This window comes from Acomys russatus, chromosome 2, assembly GCF_903995435.1.
Source record: "Acomys russatus chromosome 2, mAcoRus1.1, whole genome shotgun sequence".
In the NCBI taxonomy this organism is placed as follows: Eukaryota; Metazoa; Chordata; class Mammalia; order Rodentia; family Muridae; genus Acomys; species Acomys russatus.
In genome coordinates, this window is record NC_067138.1 from 23229692 (window position 1) to 23257522 (window position 27831).

Genomic DNA, 27831 nt, shown 5'->3' on the forward strand with positions numbered 1-27831 from the left:
GTGTACACCTGTAATCCCAGCACTCGGGGAGGCAGAGGCAGATGGATTTCTGTGAGGCCAAGGCCAGCCTGGTCTACAAAGAGATTCCAGGATAGAGAAACCCTGTCTCAAACAAACAGAACAAAACAAAAACAACAAAAACTTCCCATGATAAAAATAGGCTAAAGAAACTTATGTCCACTAAGCTAGGTCAGCAGAAAATGTTAAGAAATCTTCCTGACCAAAGCAAAAACAAAAAACAAAACAAACAAACAAACAAAAAGCAGTTCTGCAGCCTCAGGAAAACAAACCGTGCTAGGTAACAGCTAAGCAAGAGAAGAAAAACACCAAACATGACACAATCAACAAGATGCCAGAAAGCAATACACAGCTTTTACTAGTAACTGAGTATTAATAACAGCCTCAACCAAAAGGCACTAATAGATTCGATTGGGCTGGGGAGATGGCTCAGAGGTTAAGAGCACTGTCTGTTCTTCCAAAGGTCCTGAGTTCAATTCCCAGAAACCACATGGTGGCTTGTAACCATCTATAATGAGATCTGGTGCCCTCTTCTGGCCTGCAGGTATACACGGGGGCAGAATACTGTATAAATAATAAATAAAATCTTTTTTTAAAAATGCAGAGATTATGTATTTGTTGTTACTGACTGCAGTCAGTGGATTAAAAAAAGACATGAAGTTGGGAGAGGACTGTGTGTGTCATAGGACAAATTTGGGGTTGGGGGGCCAGAGTGAGGTATAAACAAGCCAAAATACACTGTATACATGCATGAAGTTCTCAAGGAATAAATATACATTTTAAAAACTTAGGATGGTAGCCACTGTACCATCCATAAAAAAGTACCTCAGATTCTTTTTCTGTACTTGTGATAAATGTTCTCATTAACAATCAGGACCAGAAATGGCTCAGTGGTAGAGGAGAGCATTTGCTGCTCTTCCAGAAGACCAGAGTTCAGCGTCCAGCCATCCACGCCAGGTGGTTCACAAGCACCTCTACTCCACTTTCAGGAGGCCCGACTCCCTCTTCTGGCCTCTGGAGACACCTGAGTACATGTGGTTTATATACACATGGACACACACAAAAACATTTAAAATCTTCACAATTTAAGAGGTAAGTGGTAGTGATCAACATCGCTGTCATTAGCAAAGTAAACTAATGTATGTATACATACGTATGGGGAATTGAGCCCAGCGTCTCAGGAATACCAGGCAACCACTCTACTACTGAGCGGTATGGTATGCCCAGATCATATGCTGTAATTAAAAAAAGTATTACTACATTTAGTGTGTGTACATGCCACAGCACATGTGAATGTCACAGCCGCGTAGGTGTCATCTTTTTCATCATGGAGGTCCTGGGTATTAAACTCAGCTCGCTAGGCTTGGGGGCAAACATTGCTGGTAAGCCATCTTGCCAGCAGATACGCTGTAAATTTTGAATGACAGAATGCTATCACTGGATCACAGTAAAACCTAACACAGCAAGGATGTATTTACTATCTAAAGTGAACTGAAAAAGCCCAACAGACATTTCAGCTGGCTATTTGTGTGGTGTGACAGAACTGTATTTTCAGCCTTCTAAAGTCCATGAGTTAACTATTGAAACAAAAACATTTAAACATTGACAACCCATTGTAAACTTTCCCACAAATACTTAACCAAAACGAAAGTAGAAACACCTACTATCTTTATTATTTATTGCTCAAAGTAGATAGGTGTGAGAAACAAGGAACCTGTGAGATACATCCCTGCAAAAGAGGATTTATGATAAAAATATAGGTGTCACTTTTGAATACAGCTTGTAAAATTACCAAATGCATCAGGGATAAAGAGTGATTTAACTTACTGCCTTAACATTTGTACTGTAGCTAAACATATTTAAGAATCAGCTTTTATCTGTAGCATTCTTTGACTACTCGACTGTTGTAGAATGGCTTTTTTTGCATGTATGTAATATTAATTTAAATTACTCTCTACTGTTGCAACTTTGGTTACATTTTGAAAAATTGCATTTGCAGACAGTGCAGCATTTTTCCTTTCTTAATTCATTTACTTGTGTAAAACTGAACATTTGAGTTGAAAAATGCCTTTAAAAATTACATTTGTGTAATTACACAAAGTGGTCAGAGGACAACTTATGAATATGGGTCTCGGAAAATAAAACTCTGGTGGCAAGGGTCCTTACCCGCTGAGCCATCTCATCCACCAAGATAGGTGTTTAAAGATTTCAAATGAAGTTACACAATTTGCCATGATACTAAAATCTCCAGTGAAGTTGTGAACAATTTTTCTTAATAATAGTTTAATAAATATGAAAAGTGGCAAAGAACCAAAATACTTTGGAAAAACTCAAGGATTTATTTTTATTTTGGGTGTATATGTAAGTCTCTGCATGTATGTACGTGTACCATATGAATGCTTGGTGACAGAGCCAGACGGTGGTTGCAGCCCCCTAGCACTCGAGCTATAGGCTATCGCGTGCCATCAGGTGGCTGCTAGGAATCAGACCCAGGTCCTCTGTAAGAACAGCAGTGTTTTTTAACTTTGGAGCCATCTCTCCAGCCCCTTGCACCCCAATATTCTTAACACATTTTGGACTCTACCACTCACTTTCCTATTTCTTTTGCTTTCACGCTGCTGAGCTCTCAATGCTTGTGTTCCCACAAAACTCGCGTGTGCAATCTAAGCCCCAGGTGAACATGAGAAGAGGGACTTTGGGAAAGCAAAGTAAAAATTGCCCCTCAGGAAACAGCCTCTCCCACATGGCCAGGCTCCAGCAGGGGGACCCCAACTATGAAGGCCGCTTTCCCTGAACAAAAAACCTTAACTCCCCTGAGAATGATCTGTAACAAAACAGGTTAAGTAAAAATTATTTTTAGAGGCCAATGGCTATAAAAATAAATTACTTCATCAAATTATAATTAACAAGCCATAATCCCCAGCGGTGGAGGCTAAGATGAGAGGATGCTGAGTTTTAAGTGAGGCTGGCCACACTGAGACAGTTCCAAAGCCACACCAAACACACAAATGGGAGCCGAACTCCCAGTGGCAACTGGTCCTCATCCAGACCTCTGCGGTTACTTTGGTAGTTCGCATGACACAGATTGTTCCAAAGAAATATATTTAATAAAAGACTTACAGTATGGGAGAACAGATAAACTTGGAAAATTGAAAGAACTCTGTTCCCTGACCTGTATACATGTCAGTATAAAATAACCCAGTGATTCATTCTACCCACATATTTTGACCAAGTCTTATACATTTTCTCACACAAAAGTAACTCACTGTAACTACTGTAACCGTTACTAATTTTAATTTCAGATTAACAGAAAATTAGATGTTGATCATTAATCTTTTGCTAATTTTATTGTACTACATAGACCTGTATTTCTTGTGATCCAAGAAGCATCAAAAATCTAAAATTTCTTCTTAAAAATACAATATTGCACTTAAAATTTTCAATTTAATTAAGGGATTATCTGAGTAAAAATCATACATGTACAATTTTTGTCTAGATTTATAATCAACAAAAATCTCTGTATTAAAGTAGACCTTACAGAAGTGCCCCAGAGCAAATTATGTACAGTATAGATGATGCAATATCTCACCTGTAAGGAAGGTCCAGTGTACTGCATATAAATACCACGTGTCAAGCCGAAGCACCGCCCATCTCCATTATGTGCAGCGTATTTAAGCCAAAGGGTATTGACGAGAAATATTTCTGATTTGTCAAGGTAACACATGAAGGAAGTTCGTCCTTAGAGCAGCTAAGACATGACACTAATTCCTTACAGGATCTGAGAACCTGCCCTCCAGGAACTGGAATCCAAGTTAAGCACAACAACCCCTGTCCTTTTTTCTTTCTTTCTTTCTTTTTTTTTTTTTTTTTTTTTTTTAAAGATTTATTTTATTATTATGTATACAGTGCTGTCTGCTTGTTTACCTGCAGGCCAGAGGAGGGCACCAGGTTACATTATAGATGGTTGTGAGCCACCATGTGGTTGCTGGGAATTGAACTCAGGACCTTTGGAAGAGCAGGTGGGGCTCTTTAACCACTGAGCCATCTCTCCAGCCCCTCTTTCTTTCTTTTTTGTTTTTGTTTTTTGATATTGGGTTTTACTCTATAGCCCTGGCTGTCCTGGAACTCACTCTGTAGACCAGGCTGGCCTCACAGAGATCTGCCTGCTCTGCCTCCAGAGTGCTGGGATTAAAGGCATGTACCACTACCACCCAGTTTAAGTACCTCCTTTTTTTTTTTTTTCCCTCCGAGACAGGGTTTCTCTTCGCGTAGCCTTGGCTGTCCTAGACTCACTTTGTAGACCAGGCTGGCCTCAAACTCACAGCGATCCCCCTGCCTCTACTTCCCAAGTGCTGGGATTAATGGTGTGTGCCACCACAGCCAGCAAGCACCTCTGTTTAAAGTAGTTCTTTTATGCCTAATATTCTTTACCATTACAAATATAGGTGTTAATTGACATTTTGTGATTTAATGGCCAATTTTCCGAACTATTTCTAAGACACATAAAGATACCAAGAGGCAGATGTGCACTTCAGAGATAAGGAACACTCTTAATAGCATTCATGAGGCCTTCAATATGCCTGATCCCTGGCACACCGAAGGAATGTCTATCTGCTAAGTTACTGTTACCTTTTGTTACACTGCAGTAGGTGACATACTTTACCTTGACCAAGATTTGCTATTTTATTTTTCAATTCACAACTAGGTAAACATTATAGAAAAGCGGCTTTTTTCTGCCATCTTAAAAAAACATGACCAGTTAGGAAGGCAGTTTTGAAATAGCTATTTGCAAAAACAGATACCAAGGTTTAGACCTACTTAACGGTATACTAAACCTTCAAAGGGTCAAAAGGAACATAAATAGAAAACATTTGTAATATAAATATATGACAGAGACATTTACTTTTGGCACCACCTAAAAAAATATTTGGTAGCTTTTTATTACTTCTCAGATCCTTGGGAATTCTAAAATTTCTATCCATTAAATACTTTCTTTTCCTCTGGAGGAAAAATGATGCATGAGTGAGAACTGAGTATTTCAAAGCAAATGATTTCTTTCTGCTTTTTCTTAAAGGGGTTTCAAGTAACTAGTTTTTACTGTCCACTACAGGCCTTAACCTTTAACCTGTCTTTGCCTCTGAATTCTACCAAGAAACAAATTTCAAATAGTGACTTATGGGAAGGTAAGGTTTCATCATAAACCATCATGTACCATTTGCATAGTTCTGCTATGATAAAGTCATAGAATTATAAAGATACTAATAAATCTTAACTCTAACAGAGCACTAAAACAGTCTATCTTGGATGTGTTAGTGTAAACTTAACAGGAAAAACAGTCAATAGCAAAAAGTTACCTTTAAAAATAGGTTAATGCTAAGAATAATAGCTTTAAATTTTCCTTTAAAAATAAACTTAATAAACAAGAATACAAATTTCAGTTCAAAACTTAGCTCTTTGAAATGCCCTATTTCTTACATACAGCAGAAAATACATTATTTCATAGTTTTCAACATTACATGTAAAAATGAGGCACTGTTATACATCATTGAATATATTCACACAAATAGGTGTTTGTTTGTCTCCTCTGCAGGCTTGAGTTTGCCCAATGGTTTCTGAGTGTCAAACTGTTCACAAAAATAAGTCTTCTGAAGGAGGAGCATAAGAAAATCCAACAAAGGCATCGTCTGCCTCCAGAACACTGGCATTCACTATGGAGTAGTCAGAAGACACGCACACAGAGTAAGGAACCGTTTCTTCAGTGAAGACTGTGTCAAAGTTTCTGATATCATCTGGTCCGGCCTAAAACATTGAAAGTACAGAATCATTCACCTTAGGTTTTCTTTCATTAACTTGGTTCATTAAAATGTCTTTGCACGGTGTTCCCTGGGAAGTCTGGGTTTCCCCTACTTTATTACTCTGTCCTTGCTGCCCCACTATTATCATCATGGGGAGATTTGTCTGTTTTAACAAGTTATAATTTCTTACTGTTAAGTAGGGAGAGTAATGATGACAAGGAAGGCCAGCACAGAAGAGCTGCATATGTGTGTGTACACACACACACACACACACACACACACACACACACAGAGAGAGCGAAGGGTTGATCTTTGCTCTACAGAGATGGTCATGAGGCACTTGGTGAGAACATCCTTAGCTGTAAAGGCCTGAGGGCAGCTGACAGGAATGCAATAGTAAGACAAAAGCGTGTCTCATTCAAGGTGATGACAGTGAACCTTTCCCCTCAGCTAGGAAGAACATTTTTTCCTACAGATAGGAATTGAGACACAAACCCGGGAGATATGATAGTAAACACCATGTTCAGCCTCCAGGTTACTTCTGCTCTATAGGAAGGGAAATCCTTTAAGGACCTTAAAGGGCTTAAGAATTAATCCCTAAATAAAGCCTATAAAAATACAGTTTAAAAAAGAAAAAAGGTCAGAGCCAGCTGTGGTGACACAAGCCTCTAATCCCAGCACTCAGGAGGCAGAGGCAGGCAGATCTCTGTGAGTTCGAGGTCAGCCTGGTCTACAAAGAGAGTTCAGGACAGCCAAGGCTATACAGAAAAACCCTGTCCCACCTGACACCCACCTCTACAAAAAACAGTTGGATGAAAACAACAAGACACAAAAGTAGAATTTAACTGAGAAATAGAATGATTGAAGAAAACCCAAACCATCTGGGCATGGTGGGACACGCCTGTATCCAGCACTCGGGAGGCAGAGGCAGGTGGGTCGCTGTGAGTTCCAGGCCAGCCTGGTCTACAAAGCAAGTCTAGGAGAGCCAAGGCTACACAGAGAAACTCTGTCTTGAAAAAACAAGAAAGGAAGGAAAGGAAGGAAGGAAGGAAGGAGGGAGGGAGGGAAGGAAAAAGTCCAAACCAAAATAAAAGTATAAATGAAAAATTTAGGAAGTCAAACAAAAACCTCAGAGGTAAGCCCTACCAAATGTTGTATAACAGTTTCCTCCAAAATTGAAATATCCCACCCTACAGGAAAACTCCTTAAGCAGAAAGGTAAAGAACTCAAAACAGCTTCAGGAAGTCCCTGAAATTAATCAAACTCACTAGCCACCCTTCCCCCTAACCCCCATGTAAAGAAGCCAAGTTGCAAAGAAGATTCCGACACCAGACAAGCTGCCTGGAAGAGGCAGAAACCTGCCCGGAAGTGGTTTCTATCAGCTGAGTCACGAAGGGTCAGTCTCCAACCTGCTGAGCTGCCTACAGACTGTGCGGTGTGGTGTGAGTTGTCAGCTGTGCTGGGGCAGGCTTTGGTGATGCAGCTCTTTGAGTAATTTCTACTCCTGGAAGTACCCTTCACCCATATTCCCATACATAATACAAAAAACATGGAAGAGAGAATCTCAGGTATTGAAAACAAGGTACAAAAAAGAGCCAATTCAGTCAAACAAATGTTAATTCTAAAGAAAATAGAGGTGGAAAACATGCAGGAAATGTGGGATGCTACGAAAAGACCAAATCTATAAAATATGGATAGAGGAATAAACCCAGGTCAAAGATACAGAATTGAAAACAAAAACAAAATCATAGAAGACGATCTCTCCAATTTGAAGAAAGAGGTACTAAGAAGGTTGGTGGTGGTACACTCAGGCAGGCGGATCTCTGAGTTCGCGGCCAGCCTGCTGTGCAGAGCGAGTTCCAAGACAGCCAGGACTACACAAGCCTGTCTTGACAACCAAACCAAACCAACCAAGCAAATGACTGAAGTAGGTGCCTATCAAGGTATAAAAAGTATACAGAACAACAAATACACAAGTACACATATCACATAATAAATTCTGAACAAAACAACAAAAGGGTATTAAAGCTGCAACGGAAGAAATCAGAGTAACCTATAAAGGCATCTCCACAACTTCTCCATGGAGATTCTGAAAGGGCCTGGGTGGATGCTCTACAAACTCTTAAGAGATCCACAGATGGCAGCCCAGACTATTATGCCCAGTAAAACTCTCAATCAATTGACAAAGAAAAAAATTTCCACAATAAAACCAAAGTTAAGCAATTTCCATCTACTCCAGCCCTATACAGAAGGCACAGAGAAGCAGAGCTGGTGCCTAACTAGAGCCCTGACTAATGTTCGCAGTACTGAAGGGTACTCTGCACAGTACTGGAGAAGAAAAACAACCATCAGTATGTTCTAACTACAAACACTGCAATCCACAACAGTGATCTGCTTATAAAATACGCTGTTATAACAGTGGCAGAAATGCTGTAGGAGCAACCAACTGCTCTGATGGATGGAACGTAAGGCCCATTCCATGAGATGGAAGCCATAACTGACACTGATAGTGTCCAAGAACCGGAGGCTATAAAGACCATGAGCCAAGGGGAAATATCTAATACTGTGATTCTGATAAAGGAATATAGCAATAAAATGACTCCTAATGACCTACTGCTGTACCTGTAGACTGGTGCCTTTCTCATCCCTCATCAGAGAAGCTCCTTCTTGCAGTAGGCAGAAACTAGCAAGGAAACCCACAACTGGATAATGTGCAGAGTGAGAGACTGGGAGCACTCAGTCCTAAATGCCCTGCCCTGGAGGCCCAGGGATATATGGGAAGAGAAGGCAGACAGATTTTAAAGAGTCAGAGGTGACAGCTGAGTACAAGGAAACAGTGTCTTCCACACACAACAGGACTGATGCACATATGAACTGAGACAATGTCAGCACACAAAAAGCCTGCACAGGTTCGAGCAGATGGGGGTCCCAGCTCGGTGAGGGGGAAATGCGCACGGGTTCCCACGCCTAACCAAGAAGCTATCTGTATTTGATACCCACTGGCAAAGGAAAAAAAGTCAGTTTCCTCCACTGGAGTCTCTCTGGGCATATTAACCACCCTTCAAGGCATGGGCCATGCTCAGGAATAGATGAAAAACACAGAACGGATTCAATGGTACTTTGCAGACTTTCTGTCTCATTGTGTTTTGAACTGTTTTTTGTCTTGTTCATCACTAGTTTCTTTAGTTTCATTACCATTTCTTCAGAGTGTGTGTGTGTGTGTGTGTGTGTGTGTGTGTTTGAGTGCGCATGTGCGTGCACATGCGCGCGCGCGCGCACACACACACACACACACACACGCTTTGCTTTTACAGATTTTTAAAATTTTATTTTTGGTTTTTTGAGACAGGGTTTCTTACTGTATCCCTAGCTATACTGTACTCACTTTGTAGACCAGGCTGGCCTCAACTCAGAGATCTGCCTGCCTCTGTCTCCCAAGTCGTGGGACCAAAGGCATGTGCCACCCTACCCCACCAAATTGTACACTTTTATGTATATGGGTGTTTTGTCTGGATGTACCTCTGCACACCAGAAGAGGGCACTGGATCCCCTGAAACTAGTTATAGATGGCTGTGAGCCACCATGTAGTTGCTGGGAACTGAACTCAGCACCTCTGCAAGAGGAGCCAATGCTCTTTACCAGAGTCACGTCTGAACTACATGAAATAAATGTTGGAGGGTGTGAAATGTCACAGCTACTATGCACAGAATCTAACCTTTAACCAAGCCTGAGTATACCGAATCACATCTACTTCTTAAAGTAATTTCCTTATCTCCCTCAGTTTCACACAACAAGAAATAAAAGCATGTGGGGCTGGGGGTGGCTCACTTGCTCAAGTGTTTGTTCTGTAGACAGGAGAACCTGAGTTAGAGTTCAGGTTTAAACACATTGGCTTGGCTGGGTGGCGGTGGCGCACGCCTTTAATCCCACCAGCACTTGGGAGGCAGAGGCAGGTGCATTGCTGTGAATTCGAGACCAGCCTGGCTATATAGAGAAACCCTGTCTCAAAAAAAAAAAAAAAAAAAAAAGGCCTGGTCACACTTGTATACCATCCCAGCACTGGGTACGTACACTAAGTAAGACCCCGAGCTCACTGTTCAGCCAGCCTAGGTTCAGCCAGCCAGAGTCTTTGCTTCAAAACATAAAACGAAACAAAATGGATGATGCCAAAATGCAGCTGTCCACAGAGGCCAGAAGAGGTATCGGATTCCTTGAAGCTGGGGTTAAGGTGCGTATATGGGGTTAAGGTGTCTATAAGCCACCCAGTCTGTGTGCTGGGAATCAAACTCTGCTGCACCGACAGAGGGTTCCTCTGGCCCTCATAGGAATGAATGTTCTCAAATGTCCATGTACAACCATGCAAACACACAACAACAGTGACTTTGGAATCACACCCAGAATTGAATATTGGCACTGTCAGTTTTCATCTGGCTGTGATTGTCTGTCCATCTAGTCATCTATAAACAGATATACTAATGAGAACATTAACAGTAGTGGGTTTGAGAAGATTATAGAACAGCCAAATAAATACAAAGTATGCATGCATACAAAAGAAGTTATCAGTGGCTACTAATATTATTACCGAATTTTTGATGATTATTAGCAATCTATTTATTACTATATATTGCTTTCTAAACTTTACCTGCTGTTAATTCTGTCAAACACGTGTCTGATCAGCTTTTTGCTTAAAAATGTACCTTTAGATAAACTGCTTCCATTAGCAGACCTAATAAGTCTAGCTAGCATGAAAACTTTAACAACACTTTCATTATTTTCTAAAAAGATAGGGCACCTTATATTTCCCATTAAAAGATTTTGCTTAGGGCTGGGGATATAGCTGAATTGATAAAAAACATTTAGCAAGCAAGCATGAGGCCCTGAGCTCTGATCTCAGGACCCATGTCACTGTCTAAGCAGGGTTTGTACATGCGTACTTCCAGAAGCCCCCTGGTGAGCCAGCCAGGCTGGAATGCATGAGCTCAGATTCAGTGAGAGAGCCTGCCTCAAAAACTAATGTAGGCAAGGATACTTTATGTTGCAGGAGGTTTGATCCCACTGTGATCCCTGAGATTGTGAATTGTCAAAGCCTGTCTTTTGTTTGGGGGTAGTTGAACCCTAGCACACACCATTAATACAAGAACTTTCTATTTATTGTAAACAGCTGATTATGGTATGGTTCAGCCAGCCCCAGCACACACCTTTACTATAAGAACTTTCGGTACACAGGATTTAATAAAGTTAACATTAGGTGAAGAGGTGGAACAAGGAGGCTGGAGAGATGGCTCAGAGGTGAAGAGCACTGGCTGCTCTTCCAAAGGCCCTAAATTTAATTCCCAGCAACCATGTGGTGGCTCACAACCATCTATAATGAGATATGTTGCCTTCTTCTGGCTTGCAGGTGTACATGCAGGCAGGACACTGTATACATAATAAGTAAATAAGTATTTTCAAAAAGTAGCTGGGTGTGGTGGTGCACACCTATGGTCCCAGCACTCGGGAGGCAAAGGCAGGTGGATCTCCTGTGAGTTCGAGGCCAGCCCGGTCTACAAAGTGAGTCCAGGATAGCCAGGACTACAAGAGAAACCATACCCCAAAAAACAAAAACAAAAACAAAGAAAAAAATACAGTTATATGTAGAAGTAGAAGGGGCTCTTTGGCTTTTAGCTATTTAGCTCATGAGCTTCTTTAGCTCCTTGGCCTTTGAGAGTTTTGAGCAAGCAAGACATTGGCTTTGATTTTCTCGGGGCCTTTTCTTCCTGGGCTGTCAGCTGAGCTAGTAAGCCTTTTGGGGCCTTTTCCATCAGGACATGAGCTGAGTAGAAAGGTCAGCTGGGTGCTTTTTCTGCCTCTCTGAGCTAGCAGGTTTTCACTCCAGCATCTGGCTCCTAAGTCTTTATTGGTAAAATAGAACTTTTGGGATTCATTTAAAACAACTTTAAGCTCTGGTACGTACACGGGTACACACACACGCACACACACATACACACAGACTCTGGAAAAAACTGTCATTAATTTCTCTTGGATGCTGGTTTAGTGTACACAGAAATGATAGGTTCTACCTATGAAGACCATCCTTTCAATCTCTGCAAAGAAGCACTCGTAATTACTATGCAGGAAGACACTTGATCTAACTGTGGCCTTACTGGTCACCTTGAAGTTTCTGTTTTCTTCATGTGTGTGTGTAATGTGTGCGTGTGTGTGTGTGTGATGACAGGTAAGTCTGCTTGGCTAGACAAGTCTTGGCGACAGGCTGCACAAATACTTAGGTACTGACTCCCTTTCATTCATGGAGGCTTTGGTGATCCATTTCCAAAGCCGTAACGAACTCAGTTCTAGGTTTCACTATTTTAGAAAAAACACATACTTACCACATTAGGGTTAAATGGTGGTGGAATCTTTTTCTGTACAAGATCAGTCCAGCTGAGTGACTCAAAAAAAGGATGATTCTGGATTTCAAGCTAGAATATAAAAAAAAAAAAATTTTTTTTTAGTAATGACAAAATTAAATACTTGTTGAAGAATGTTACAAGGTTTAACTACTTCCATTTTGCCACTCAATTTTTTTTGAATGGAATATTTATGTCACTACTGGTCACAGGTTCTGGAAAGACAGGCACTTAGAATCAGTTGATTATGCATAAGTAATGTCCTTTTCATAAACACAGTTTTCCCACAGTAAATCAGGGTTAACAATGTTGTCCTAAATAATTCATGCATTTTTTAAAAGATGAGCATAAAAGTGTGTAAATTAAAGTGTTATAAGAAGAATAAAGTATTAAACACGTATAAACAACTAACTCTGAAAACACATGAAAAGGCAGCTGACTTATATAGGCGGCAGAAGTGAAAGCCAAGGGAAGGAGCCTGCCTGCCCCAGAGCATATCACAGGCGCGCGCGCGCGCACACACACACACACACACACACATATTTTTTAAGTTTATTTTGTGTGTGTGCAGGTGCCCATAGAGATCAGAAGAGATATCAGATTCCTTAAAGCTGGCGTTAAGGCGTCTATGAGCCACCTAGTTTGTGTACTGGGACTCAAACTCTGCCACTCCTACAGAGGGGTTGGCACTCAGCCTTTGGGCCATCTCTGCAGTGTGGGGCAAGCACTTCTGTTACTGCTGTATCTGCTGCTACTTGCAGTGTACAAAGCAAACTTGTATTTCTTAAACGAAAAGAAAATGATACAGGATATTAAGGTTGAAAGGATACATAATAACTAACCAGTCAACAAAAAAATCAAACAAAAAGGGAATGTTCCAGACAACCTGAAAAGGTTATTTTGGTTGAGAAACTAAGAGTCCTGTAGTGTGTACACACACACACACACACACACACACACACACACACACACACACACACACACACACGCACACACGCATAGCTGGTTAAATACAGAAGGTGGTAACAAAGAGAAGGCAAATCTCTCTCTCAGATGTCTGGCTAGGATAAGCAAATGGAAAGTGAAGACACTTCCTGTGAAAAGGAACAGACTATCATCAATATTTCAAGGTTTTGTTTGTTTTTTCGTTTTTGCTTTCAAGTCAGGGTATCTCTGTATACTTTTTGATGTTCTGGAACTCACTCTGTAGACCAGGCAGCCCTCACAGAGACCTTTCCAGCCTCTGCCTCCCAACTGCTGGGATTACAGGCGTGCATGACCACTGCCCAGGTAAGATTTCAATTTTTTAAAAAAGATTTTCCAGGCTGTGGTGGCACATGCCTTTTATCCCAGCACTTGGGAGGCAGGCAGATCTCTGTGCGTTCCAGGCCAGCTTGGTCTACAAAGAGAGTCCAGGACAGCCAGGGCTACACAGAGAAACCCTGTCTTGAAAAAAGAAAAAACCAAACTAAAACAAAAATATGTATATAAAAAAGAGATATAATGTGAAATTTCTAGTTTTAGGGAGTGTTGTGCATGTGATGCATGTGTGTGATATGCAAGCCAGCCAAAGTGCCTGGTGGTATCTTTCGCTCTCCCCCTTAGGTTTAGAGACCGTTTTCTGGTGTTGACTCGACTAGACAGGCTGCTGAGTTCCCGAGACCCTTGTTGCTACTTCTCCAGCTCTGGGTTACAGAAGCATTTACTCTGCACATTTTTCACATGGGTCTGGGGATCTGCACGCAGGTCCTCAGTGAGCACTTACCGACTGAGTCATCTCCTGAGCCAGGATTAAGAAACTCAGGTGACAGGATGAAGTTGACACTGTGTCGATCAGAAGAGTCTTTAACTGAAGACTCTTCCAGGCGGTGGTGGCTCATGCCTTTTATCCCAGCACTTGGGACTGAAGATATTCAGGAATGTGTGTGTCATGAAGACATGGAAGTAACTAAAGCCACAACTCTACCAAGATGAGGGTTTGAGGACAACCCTATACGCATCATGGGTTGAGTCGGGTAGTTTGTGTTATAAGTTTAGGGAAATGTTTGTATTATTTAGCAATAAAAACATAAATTTTTAAGGTTGGGTGTGGCAGCACATTCCTGAAATCCCAGCATTTGGGAGGCAGAGGCAAGTGGTTGGTTTGCAGCTAGTCTGAGGTTAGGCTGTACATCACCGACTTGTCTCAAATCAAAACAAACAGTAACAGCAAAACATAACAATAAAATAAAATAAAATTTCTGGGTATGGCATACATTTCTGATCCTAGTACCCTGTGAGGCAGGAATATTAGATTTTAAGCTATGTAGTTAAAGTTTCTTCTAAAAGAAATTAAACTGACAAAAAATAAATGGTAGCAGTCAAAAAATATACTATATGACACTTCATAAGAAGGGAGGGTGGGGGTGGTGACTGAAAGATGACTCGGAGGTTAAGAGCACAGGCTACTTTTCCAGAGGACCTGAGTTCAAGTCCTAGCAACCACATAGCAGCTCACAATTGTCTGTAACTCCAGTTCCAGGGGATCTGACATCCTCATATCAATACATATAAAATAAAGTTAAAAAAAAATTGTCACAAATGAAAATAAGCAAGAAGTAGCAGAATATAAAAGCCAGATACAGCCGGGTAGGGGTGGCACACGCCTTTAATCCCAGCCCTTGGGAATCAGAGGCAGGTAGATCTCTGAGTTTGAGGCCAGCCTGGTCTACACAGTGAGTTCCAGGAAAGGCAGGGCTACACAGAGAAACCCTGTCTCAAAAAACAAAAACAAAAACAAACAATAAAACGCCAGATACAGGATAACCAGATAAACTGTAATTAAGATCAAATGAAAACAGAACTAAATTAAAGTACATGAACACTACTGGAAAATAGGGACAAGAATGTCTCCCAGCCCAATTCGGTAATGACTATTTCACTAAATACCAATTAAGAATTTATCTCCAAAATTTAAATAAGTTTAACAATTGCTACTCAGAACTGTGATACATACAAAGTCTTCTTTGGCACCGAGTCGATTTTGCCTGTTTTTTTCTAGGAGTTCTTCCAGAATGGACCAGGCTGTGAGGCTTACGCCTGGTCTCAGGTTTAGAGGCTTATGAAGAATATTATCATACATTTCAGCAACATCTCGGCAGTAGAAAGGGGGCTGGGAAAATAAAAGAAAGCAAAACAACACAACAAAGGTTAGCAAATTATTTGAACATGGTTTAAAAGAAGTTGGATGGAGGGAGGTGGCCCACACCGCTAATCCCAGCACTTGAAAGACAGAGGTAGGTAGATCTTTGAGAGCCCAGCAAGGTCTACATGGTGAATTCCAGGTCAGCCAGGACCTCACAGTGAAACACTATGTTCAAAAAGAAAAGATGCTGGACTTGGCCTTGATCTTCAGAGAGCAGGGGGTACGGAGAGCTGCAGAAACTCACGGCCCTCTTGGGGAGCTTCTAAAGCCTAAAGCACTATCAATGCATGGGTTCACTGGGTGAAGCAGGGTCAGTTTTTTCCAGCAGCTCTCTGTAGATGGCTTTTAAGCCACATACTTACAATAGTGTATTTAAAAAAAAAAAGCAGTCGCTGGCCATGCCATTCTGTGGTGGTTTGAATAAAAACAGCCCCCATTAGCTCATATATTTGAATGCTTAGTCATCAGGGAGTAGTGCTATTAGAAGGACTAGGAGGCCTAGCCTTGTTAGAGGAAGTGTGTGTCAAGTGTCTCTTTCTGTCCCTTGGCCTGTGGACCAGGATACATCTCTCAGCTACTGCTCCAGTGCCACACTCTTCCCGATGACAGTAGTGGGCAAAACCTTGTAACTGTCAACAAGTCCTAATGAAGTGCTCTCTTTTGCAAGAGCTGCCTTGGCCGTGCTGTCTCTTCGTGTTTCTTCGCAGTCAGAGATCAGTGTCTAAGTCACATAGGTATGATGGCACAAGTCACTGGTAACAGGCATTCCAGACGGACCAAACATCAGATGACTTAAGATTGGAAGATAAAGCCATCCAAGAAGCAGATACAGACCTGAAGATGCTGTTTCTTCCTCAGTACAGGAGACAGTTTTGGGAGAATGCCTTACAGCTAGTTATCTAGCTAAACGTTTTAAAATAAAAAATAATATTTAAAGGTTAGGGACCTTTGATACCCCTGTCAGTTTTCTTTTTCTTTTTGTAAGAAACAAAACAAAACAAAAACAACCTTTTCCCTTCTAAACTATAACTTTATTTTATACTTTCAAACCCCTTCAAAGAAATTCTAAGGATTATGAAATATCTAGATGACAATCAATGCCTAAATAAGGTTAAGGGATTAAGTGGTTAACTGGCACCCACTGTCACCACCATAACCTAAAAAGGAACTTTTAACAGTAGAAGGAAGAATACAGCTGTCTTATTATTCTTTGGAATCTATAATACGCTTAACTTCATTGAGCTCCACAGTTTGCAGCCCTCTCCCCTGAGCTGATAGGATATTTAGCACCAGCACTGGCTGCCGCCTCAGAAGTCACTGCATGGGGCCGCTATATACTTAGGGGATGACAAGTATCTAGAAAGAAATTCCAAATATTTCAAATGGGCCAAAGGAAAGAAAAATTTAGGTGCTGAAGTGATGGCTCAGCCACTAAAGTACTTGCTGCACAAGCCTAAGAATCTGAGCTCAGGTCTTCAGAACCCATGTAAAATGCCAGGCATGTTTGTAACCCCAGTGCTGGGATGCAGAAACACAATGCTTTTGAGGGCTTGCTAACTTCCCCATTTAGCCAAATTGGCATGCATATGCACGCACACACTTAAAAGAAAAACAAATTCAGTGTTATAAGGGTATGTAAACCAAAAAGCCTAAATAGGTTGCCCTGGGTTAGAATGGTAGCCTCTTTAACTAGCAGCTCTGGCTGGCTGTAGGCATGCTTGCTGAAAACTGGAACTAAACTGCACAGCGAGTCCTTTAAGCCAGAGAAGGGAAACAGGTTGTACAGGTGGCATCCAGTGGTATAAACCCTGGAAATGCGTACATTCATTCAATGCTGTAAAAACAGAATGAAAGGCAAAACCCCTAAAGGCATTATCCTTTAAAACATGATAGTAATATGCTAGTAATTGAAAACTCTTTATTTCCATCTTTTTGAAATTAAGACAGGCGATATCTGGTATAAACAAAGTAAAACAAAACAAGTAAGTTCAATGTTATGAGTTGATGTCTGTTTCTCAAACTGTGAGAAGAAAGGAAAAGACTGAAGTAATACAGAAATAGTATATTGGTGTTTGAAAGTAGTAACATTTTTCTTTTCTTTTATGTTTTTGTTTTTTTCAAGACAGGGCTTCCCTGCTCAGCCCTGGACTTGCTTTGTGGACCAGGCTGGCCTCGAACTCACAGCAATCTACCTGCCTCTGCCTCCCCAAATGCTGGGATTAAAGGTGTATGTGGGCCACCGCACCTGGCTACAAATTTTTTTTTTATGTGTATATTCCTAACGCGGACTTGGAGTCATCTAACAGGGCCAGTACTGCTATGTTGATGCCATCCCAGCATCTTTGAGATGGTTGGTTTTTACGTTACCAATGGCGCAGTGGGATATTGAAGAGCAGAGACACATACCAGCCCATACAGCATTTCATACAGAACAGCACCCAGGCACCACCAGTCCACAGTGTTGTCATAGGGCTGTTTTCTGATCACTTCAGGTGCAAGGTACTGTAGAAAAAAAAAACGAGAACATGACATCAACTCAGTGACTCAGGAATTGATAAAGCAAACAGATTCCGGGTGCGATTACTCAGACGTAAGACACTATCTAGATTTTCAATGAGTTCTACATTCTTACTCTGTCACAGTGGTTTTTGGAGATTATCAACTGGAACACTTCAAAATATAAGTACACACCAACTTATGCAGAGATAAAGCCCATGGGGGGGGGGGGCCCAGGAAGCACAGGATCCACAATGAGGATAAAGTCCTCCACCAAAGTGATTACTTTAGAATTTAGTGAGGAATGGCAGTACATGCCTTTTACTCTGGAACTTGGGAAGAAGTTAGGAGGATCAGGATGGGGAGGTCAGCCTGGTTATTATTTAAAATGTTTCCACTTGAATGAAGAGCTCATCTGTTCACCCGTTCGTAGTCTCACTGTTTCTGGGCCTGACTGTAAATTCTTGAGCTCAGGGGAGCTTCTTGCTACCATGTTCCAGGTTATATATGAATTCCTAATTAATTTAGTAATTATCCATTTTCTCCTTTAGAGTGAGAATTATAATGAAGAATTACTAAGAATTACAGCCAGGTGTGGTGGTGCATGCACACCTTTAATCCCAGCACTCGGGAAACAGAAACAAGTGGATCGCTGTGAGTTCGAGGCCAGCCTGGTTTACAAAGTGAGTCCAGGACAGCCAAAGCTACACAGAGAAACCCTGACTCAAAAAACTAAACCAAACCACCACCAACAACACACTAATCACCAGTTCACACACATTAATTATACATATTAATGAGGTTTCACAGTTCCACACATATACACGGAAAAAACTTAAAATAGACTATAAGGGTTACTATTAAAACTAAAAGACATTCTCTTCTGGAAACATGATTAGAGAATGGGATGTGTCCTGAGAAATATTCATTTATGAAGTTTAAAAAATTTCTATAGCTTAATTTCATTTTAAATAAATTACCTTTATAAAATATTCCAGTTATATATTAAAAACTAAGAAATCAATAAAATCACTACACAGTTATAGGAAATGTGTTTTCTCATATCTGCTAAGCTTATTTAAAATTTATTTTTAGATTTACTTAATTTTGTGTGTGTATATTTTGCCTCCATACATGTATGTGCACTACATGCATGCAGAGCCCTCACAGGCTAGCAGAGATTGTTTGATCTCCTGGAACTGAAGTTATGGATGGTTGTAAGCCACACTGTGCGCTGAGAACTAAACCCCAGGCTTGGCAAGAGCAGCAAGTACTCCTAACTGCTGAGCTGCATCTCCAGCCCTGAAACAGCTTTTTCTTTGGGGGGGGGGGGAGTTTGGAGACAGAATTTCTTTGTGTAGCCCTGGCTGGGACTTGGATAGCTGCCTGCCTCTGTCTCCCAAGTGCTGGGATCAAACGCATGTGCCACCACACCCAGCTCAGTTTAAACCACAGCTTTAGTAAGGTATGTGTATACTGTTCAATACTCTTTAAAGTGTACAATCCAATGCGGTAAGCATATTTACGGTATAGGGCAACTATCTCCACAATAAATTTTAGGACACTTTTTCTTCCTTGGATTTTTAGATTAGAAATGTAATTAAATGTTTAAAGATGTTCAAGGCAAACTTTTAAAAAATACTTTTATTTTATTACACATGTATAAAACAAACTACATACAGCAGGGAGAACCATGTGACAATCATGAGAATAATGAGTTATATATATATTACATTCATAGTGACTTGGCCATCTGCACTCATCCCTTTTGAAGTATCTTTCCTGTCTTGTTGGGTCTAAATTTCCAAATGAATTCAGTATCTATCCTATCTCAACTCTAATAGCTTAACTTCTTTAACTTAATCTAAGATGATCTTGTCCCCTAATCAACTAAGCTTGGTTGTAAAACTATACTATCTTGTCTTCAATGCCCCTCAGAGACATGAGAAGGAGTAAAACTTAAATTTCTGAGTGAACCTGCAGTGTGGGTTAGCAGCTTCCAAAATGTACAACTTGACTTAAGACAGTTTACTGCCTGACCAGTCACCCAATACACTTTATAACGTTGGAGCCTCATCTTCAGCTTTCTGGCCTAATATCTCTGCCAGACTTGTTTGCAGGGCAGGAACTATTGAGGACTTGCTTACCCTGACTTGGCAAAGTGCGACCATCGACTCTGCCTGCATCTAAGTTGCCCATTTTTAGGCAGATTCTGTTCGTGGCAGGAATGAGGACATTTTGCCCAGTGGTTGGTTTGCAAGGCAAACTTTTAATACTTGATATTAAACATATAAACATATATACTTATATTAACATATAAACATGTTATCTTTGTCAGATCATTCAAAAAGATCCTATGGCATTTCACAACCACAGGGAAAAATGCTCCCATACACTTTTAACTTTATAGAAAGCTGGAAGCTCTAACAAGTTCTATTTCAGCTCTTCTGCATATGCAGTGTGACTTGTATTTATCCATTATAAATTATATCAGTGGTCAAATGTATTTCTTACCTCTGGTGTCCCACAGAAGGTTGTGGTGGTATCAGAAATAGCGATTCCTTCTTTGCAAAGTCCAAAGTCTGTTAGGACAACGTGTCCCTGCCAAATACAAGGCAGCAAGATAAAGCAATGCACAGACACGAATTAACAAGCTCCTAACTGTAACGACTTTTTATTTTGCATGTACGTATATGTGTGCCTCCGTGAACAAAGCCAAAACTTTGTTCAAATGTCAAGCAAGAAACAGACAGAGTACAAAATTGCTAATTACAATATTGACCTTGTTTCGTGTCACTGTTTTGAGTATGTATGACCCTGTGTGTGCATGTGTAGTCTATGCAATCTCTATGTATTGTAGCTCTCACCACAGTCAAGAGAGAGAACAGCTTCACCATAAAGGGCTCCTCCATGCTAGGCCTTTATCTTTGTGGGCTCTCCTTTTTTCAACCTGTCCTCTTATAAACACTAACAGGATTCCTCAAAGCAAAATGTCATTTCAAAAACGTAACAGAAATGCAATCTTACAACATGGAACATTTAAGATAGTTTCCTAACATGCATAACAACAACAAAGTAAAAACTGTAAGGTTTTAAAAAGATTTTTTTTTTTAGATTTAAAAAACACTTACCATCGAATCCAAAAGAATATTTTCTGGTTTCAAGTCTCTGTATCAAATTAAAAGAAGACAAAAATCTGAATGTTGCCTGAAATTAAATACTTAACAGGTATTTTGCATGCAACGTATATGAGTGATTCACCTGTACACTATTTTGATGGAGTGCAGGTAACCCAAAGCACTGGCAATCTCAGCAGCATAAAACCTCGCTCTGTGCTCAGGAAACGACCTTTCTCGTTGTAAGTGAAAAAATAACTGTGAATTGATGGGAAAGCTGTTAGTATCAGTCACATGTGGCCTTACACAAGAATGCTGTTTTTGGTATTTTGAACATAAGATGAAAGTTCCCAAAAGCAGAGGGCTGTCCTGTCCACATCTCTCATCGGCAACCGTGTTACCTATTGCTCATCCAACTCTTGTACTAATCTGTCTTCAAACATGCACCTTTGCTGCCCTCACTGACTTCTCTCGCCTCCCACACACTCCACTTGGTCCTCGCTGCAACAGTATCCACACGGTTCCAGACAACCACTTTAGAAAACGCTGCTATGTAATTATCTGTAATTACCTGACCCTTCTTGTATGGCTTATAAATCAAAAGCACTTGTATTAATCAATCTCCCCAACAGTGGTCTTGTTTTTTTTGTTTGTTTGTTTGTTTTTGGTTTGGTCTGGCTTGGCTTTGGTTTTGGAGACTCACTTTGTAGACCAGGCTGGCCTCGAACTCACAGGGATCTGCCTGCCTCTGCCTCCCGAGTGCTGGGATTAAAGGCGTGTGCCACCACGCCCAGCCCCTCCCCAACAGTGTTAAGGTAGGAAGTTGAAGAGGAAGCCAGCTCAGAAAGGCTGAATTGCCCAGTAACCCGTAACTTATTCTTGACACTCCACTTGGCTCTAATGAAGAGATTAGGTAGTACAGAAACTCCATGTCCCATGTGGAGGTTTGAAGTATGACTATCAGGGAGCAAATTACACCAAGAACACAGGAGCTGGGCACAGTGGCACACGACTATCATCCAGCATTGGGCGGCTGAGGAGGGAAGGCTGAGGCCTACAGCCTAGGCTTTCTAGTGAGACAATAAAAAACAAACAAACACGGAAGGTATGGCTGGGTGGTGAAGGTGTACGCCTTTAATCCCAGCACTCAGGAGGCAGAGGCAGGTGGATTGCTGTGAGTGCGAGGCCAGCCTGGTCTACAAAGTGAATCTACAGCAGCCAAGGCTACACAGAGAAACCCTGTCTCAAAAAAACAAAACAAGATAAAACAAAACCAAACAAAAGGATGGTATGGTGGTACATGCCTTTGACCCCAGCCCTCAGGAGGCTGAGGCAGAGAGATTGCCATAAGTTTCAGGACAGCTTAAGCATACATAGAGAGTGCCAAGTTAGAAAGGCACTACATATATAGCAAGGCCCTGTCTCAAAACAAACAACAAATAAAAACATGAGAAAGCACTGAAAAGAAAAATGCCTCCCCACCCGGTGTGGTGGCGCACGTTTTTAGTCCCAGTACTCAGGAGGCAGAGGCAGGTGAATCACTGTGAGTTCAAGGCCAGCCTGGCCTACAAAAGTGAGTCCAGAACAGCCAAGCCAAGGCTATACAGAGAAACCCTGTCTCAAAAGAGCCCAAGAAAGCCAAAGAAAGAAAGAAAGAAAGAAAAAAGAAAAACGCCTCCCCAATGCTGGGATCAAAGGAGTTTGTTACCACATGTGGCTTCATTTTCTATTTTTGGTCCCCTTCATTCTATAGCTAACTGAAGAACAGTAACATTGAGTTTTTCCTCTTTGCTGAGATGGAGGGATAGATGAATGATTTGTAAAGATATTATAAAATCTACTAGTTAAATAAACTTGTGGGTCAAAGGTCAAACAAATTACAAAAGTGGGGGGTTGGGCAGTAGAAGAACGGGAATGGCTGCGTGGCGGAACCCTGTTAGCAGGCTGCCTGAGCTCACCATGTAGCTGACTGCATCACGCCATCAGCTGGATGTGACCGTCGGTCACACACAGCGAGCCGGAGAGCCGGAACCCTGGACACGTAAGTAACACTTTACACATATTATCACTGTATCGGTTACTGTATTAGTAGAACTTCCAGAAAGGGTATCAGTAGTCTTCTGAATTAAGAGTTTTGGGGACCATGGTTAACTGTCACAAACAAAAAAGGGGGATCTGTGATTAAAATGATTTTTCTTTAAAAAAAAAAATCCTTTCTCCAAGGATTGTCAGACTCTTATACATGCTGACACACATGTACCTTCAGGAAGGGGATTCAACATGAAGCGCCACCCACACAGGCTTCACCTCAGTTAGTTACAGTTTGCTCATTTTAGAAAACAACGTGTTGGGCTAACACTCACAGGCAATGGTTAAAACAATTGGTATCTGCATCACACATCACGTTCTACGCTAACATTTCAGTTCTCACTCTTGCAGTACAGCATTGACAAAATCGTCCATGATGCCTAAACGTCCCCTATGTCCTGCATGGTCTGCAGAAGGCTGTTTTCACTCTGCAAACAGCGCTGTCAGCTCAATGTTTACAGAAGAACCTTCTGGATTTCACGTTACTCGTTTTTCTCTAGGGACAGTCTGTGTTAGGCACCTAATTATAAAACTCACCTCCCCTCCATTAACAAAATCCAGAACAAAATAAAGCTTTTCGGTTGTTTGGAAAGAATAGTGCAATCCAACCAAAAATGGGTGTTTCACATTCTTCAAGAGCACATTGCGTTCAGCCATAATATGCTTTTGCTGGAAAAAAAATACAAAATATCAATTTGTATTATATACCAGAAAACAACTGCTAAAAAAGAAAATAGGCTCCAGAGAAACAAGAGCTACTTTGGTTTACCTCTTTCCTGTTGAGAACTACTTTTTTCTGTAACACTTTGACAGCATAACATTTTCCGTCCAGTTTCCGTTTTGCAAGAAGAACCTGTTAGGAAGATTTGCAAACGATTGGAGAGTTTGTAAAATTAAAAGTCTTTTAAGTTTCCAAGTTTCTAAAATGCAAATCCACAAGGGATTTTGTTTTAAAGAGTGAATTTACTTCTGTAATTCTCCTTTTCCTTAGATTTTTCCTTTTTGGATTTTGAAGGCAGGGTTTGTTTGTTTGTTTGTTTTTGTTTTTTTCTCTGTGTTAACAGCCCTGGCTGTCCTGGACTCACTTTCTAGAGATAATTTATTTTACTTAACATATTGGGAATGAGATTCTTACTAAATTGGTCACCAAAGTAAACACTACACAAGAACTTTCTGTATGTGTCGACCTTGAGCCCTGCAGAGTTTGTTTAGGAAACACTGCAGTGGAGCTGTCGAGATGGCTCAGTGTTTGGTAAAGGTGATTGCTCCCCCCGCGCCTGATGACAGGTTCAATTCCCGGGATCCACGTGGCAGGAGAGAACTGACTCCCACAACCTGCTTTCTGACTTCCATACACACTGATACCCACAAGTAAATAAGTGAATAAAAAGAAAACATTGACGATATAAACTTCATCACTACATAAAAGGGAGGGAAACAATTTTTTTTCAGTGAACAAAATGCACTATTATTTTATGTGGGCTTCTCTTACAGGCTCTGAATCCACAAGAGTTCTGAGAAAAAAGCAACACAGACCACTGTACTTTTATAATGGTCTGGCTTGACTGTAAATATTAGAAAACAGAGGATGTTATGCCAGAAAAGGGGAACATATTCTAGGTCATGCTATACATTAACAATGTTTAGTCAACGACTGACATACATACAATGGCATATATGGCATGGCACAGACATGTAGTAGGCTGTAATACTTAAGTTTGCATGAGTCCACTTTGTGATGTCCCCTAAGTGATGAGAACTGCTCACCTATGCATTTATTCAAACACATTTGCATCAACGTGACTATAATGTAAGCTATTTGAGATGAGCATACATTAGGCTGTGTAACCAGTAAACGACATGTCCTGAGGCACTGTAAGACAACCTAACACACCAATGAGTTGTGGGTGTGCTTAACTTCTAAAACCTCCACTGTCTGGTGCAAACGCACAACTTCAGTCTAAACATGAGGAAAAACACCAGAGCTGCCCAACAGAAGGGCTTACTACAGCAGACTTCAAAACTGTCAAGGTTGGCAAAAACAAGGAAGTCTGAAGAACTGACAGGCAAGATGAACCAGGTAGACATGAAACCAAAGTGCAAAGTGGCAGCTGGGTAGGAAAAGAGAAGGTCAAAGCTGCAAAATCCAAGTAAACGATGCCTGTTAGTACTGACATCAACGCTGGCTCGTTGTGACCAATGTGCCACATTGATACAAGGTGCCCCCACGCCTGCCTTAGCTTGCACATATTGAACTGCTTTTATAAAGTGATCATGCCTATACAGCAGTACATGGGCAAACAGAACATGTCAGATCTCCCGAAGCACCTCGTGTCCCATCAGTCCTGAATTCACCTGAGTCCTCCTCAAGGGTATCACACCCATTATTTTTACTGGAAATAACTAGTAAGTTCGACTTTTAAAAATTATATAATTACAACTATACAGATAAATTCCCTTTTTCATTTCCTTCACTCTAAATTATATGTCTATATCATAACATGTGGAATAGATTTCACGCTCTATTCTGTTACACACAACATTCTATAGTATATATGCTCTCTTGATAAAATAATTTGTGAATAATGATGCTTTGAGCATGCCTGCATATGCCTTTCCTAAGTGCATATGTGTTCCTGCTCAATGGGTCACAGGTCATAAAAATATTCAGCATCAATGATTAACAACCATAATGTCTAAACCCGGGTTTGTTCATGCATGAATGCCAAATATGTGACAGAGGTCAGTGTGTGTTGGGGCGGGGTGTAGTTTCAATAAACTGTAATATCAGCCACATACCCACACGGGAAAAGGTGAACAGCTGCGCTATATTTCATATTACATACAAGAACCAATGTCTGTGGAGGCTAGGTGTACGCAGAGCTTAAAAAACAAACAAACAAACAAACCAACAAAACCAACAAAACCCACTATTTTTGTTTTGTGACAGCACACCATGCTATGTTGTCTAGGCTGGCTTCGAACTCACTCTTGCCCCCTCAGCTCCCCAGTAGGTGGGATTCTAAGCATGCACCAGCATATCCAGCTAATGGTTTGCTGCTGTTTTCAGTGGAAAGTGAGTAAGGGTGGGGGTGGGGGGCGGGGGAGAAGAGAGACAATTTATCCAGGGTTGACTGACACTAACTTCTTGACATCTGTTTTTAATGGCAGACCATCTATAACCTGATAAACTATAATTACTGACAGCAGGATCCATTTCTAACTCTGCTGCTTGTATTATTAGCACAATGCCCAGCATATTCCAAGTGATCACTACTTATCTGATAAGCAAACACAAATAGGATTAGTTAAGTAGGGTCAGTTTCTGCTCTCAAAACAACTGAGAAAACTTAAAGATATCAAAAGCTACAAGTACAAGAAAATATAGTTAAATACATACATACTTATAATTTTACTACAAATTTTAAAACTGGGAAAAAAGAAGGAAAGAAAGAAAGAAAGAAAGCCCTGCAGAAGATTCAGATACACTGAGTTTTGACACTTCCTGGCAACCCTTCTGGGCTTTGCTAGCCACTGTCAAGTTCTGGGATGACTCTAATGCTCTTAGATTAAGCCAGGTCTTCACACACATGCAAAGCAGATGCTCTGTAAGTGCTTAGTCACAGAAGGGGGCATTAAACACTCTTACCTTGCCAAAGCTGCCCTTTCCAATAACTTTTAAGAAATCGAAGTCAGTTGGTTTAGCACTGAAAGAAATTAACAATGGCAAAAAAAAGTGAGTCTTCTAGAAACTAAGATAAGAGCTTTTAAACATTTCCTTGTACCTCATTAACAAATTAATGTGGGGGACAAAATCCACAGGCAAGATTTTATTACTGGTACATCACATATAAGCCCTCAAAATAAGCCCTGTTTAAGCTCTGTTTAATACTTCAGTAATAGTCTAAGAGGAAAAAGGAGAGACAAGCCTTTATTTATATGTTTTATAATATACAGATACAGAGAGATATCTCTCTCAAAGAAGTTCCTTTCTGAGCCAATTTTATCCATCACACACCCAAGCACTGCACTGGTGAATACACTTAACTACATAAGTTCAAGCACTGTTCGGTACTGAGTAATTCTGAAAACCAAGGTAGTAGGTCCCAGCACCCAATGAAATGCCAAGAAAGCTTCTGGCAGAGAGAAGTCTCCAGTGTTTCACATCTAAGTCCCATAGTGCACATTCAACTGAAGGAGTTCTCCCGACTGTTCTCTCGGATAGCAAGGAAGGAAAGCGAGGACCAAACCGCCTAGCAGACAGTTCTGTATGTAGGCAAATGCACACGGTAGCAAGGAGGGTGCTGAGTTTTAAGCAGCGAGGAGTGTTTCCTCCCACACAGCCTGAATTCCTAAGCTATACTGGGGGAGGGGTCACATTGAGGTTTGAAATGTCCACTAATTAACAAAACCAACCAGCCCACAAAACAGACAAAAGGCTGATTCGATGAACCCAGCAGGTGAAGAAGGTGCTTGGTCCTTGGGAACCCACATGGTACAAGCAAAGAAGTGACTCCTACAGGCTGTCCTTTGACTTCCATACACATGCCATGGTGTGCACACATACACACACACACACAATAAGTAACTAAATAAAGTATAAAAGGTTTAAAGTCTGTTCATACACATGTCATCTAACACAAGGTCTAGGTTAAATATTAAAATAGGTAACGATGAACAAAAATGCATTAAGCAAACAAGCCAGACTCAGAAGGGCAAATAGCACACGTTTTCTCTCATATGTATAA

General features: G+C 40.9%; 1 protein-coding gene across 1 annotated transcript in view; it reads right to left on the reverse strand.

Moving 5' to 3' along the window:
- Nucleotides 1–5592: 5592 nt before the first annotated feature.
- The window catches only part of Sgk3 (serum/glucocorticoid regulated kinase family member 3), a 109132-nt gene continuing 86893 nt past the window's right edge, over nucleotides 5593–27831 (reverse strand). The window contains exons 8-17 of the mRNA XM_051159316.1: nucleotides 26733–26790; nucleotides 23853–23936; nucleotides 23621–23752; nucleotides 21141–21253; nucleotides 21011–21047; nucleotides 20394–20480; nucleotides 17790–17885; nucleotides 15195–15350; nucleotides 12182–12271; nucleotides 5593–5817 (exon numbers count right to left, since the gene is read on the reverse strand). Of these exons, the coding sequence (XP_051015273.1) occupies nucleotides 5647–5817; nucleotides 12182–12271; nucleotides 15195–15350; nucleotides 17790–17885; nucleotides 20394–20480; nucleotides 21011–21047; nucleotides 21141–21253; nucleotides 23621–23752; nucleotides 23853–23936; nucleotides 26733–26790 (1024 nt within the window). The 3' untranslated portion in view covers nucleotides 5593–5646. The remainder of the gene's footprint in view (nucleotides 5818–12181; nucleotides 12272–15194; nucleotides 15351–17789; nucleotides 17886–20393; nucleotides 20481–21010; nucleotides 21048–21140; nucleotides 21254–23620; nucleotides 23753–23852; nucleotides 23937–26732; nucleotides 26791–27831) is intronic.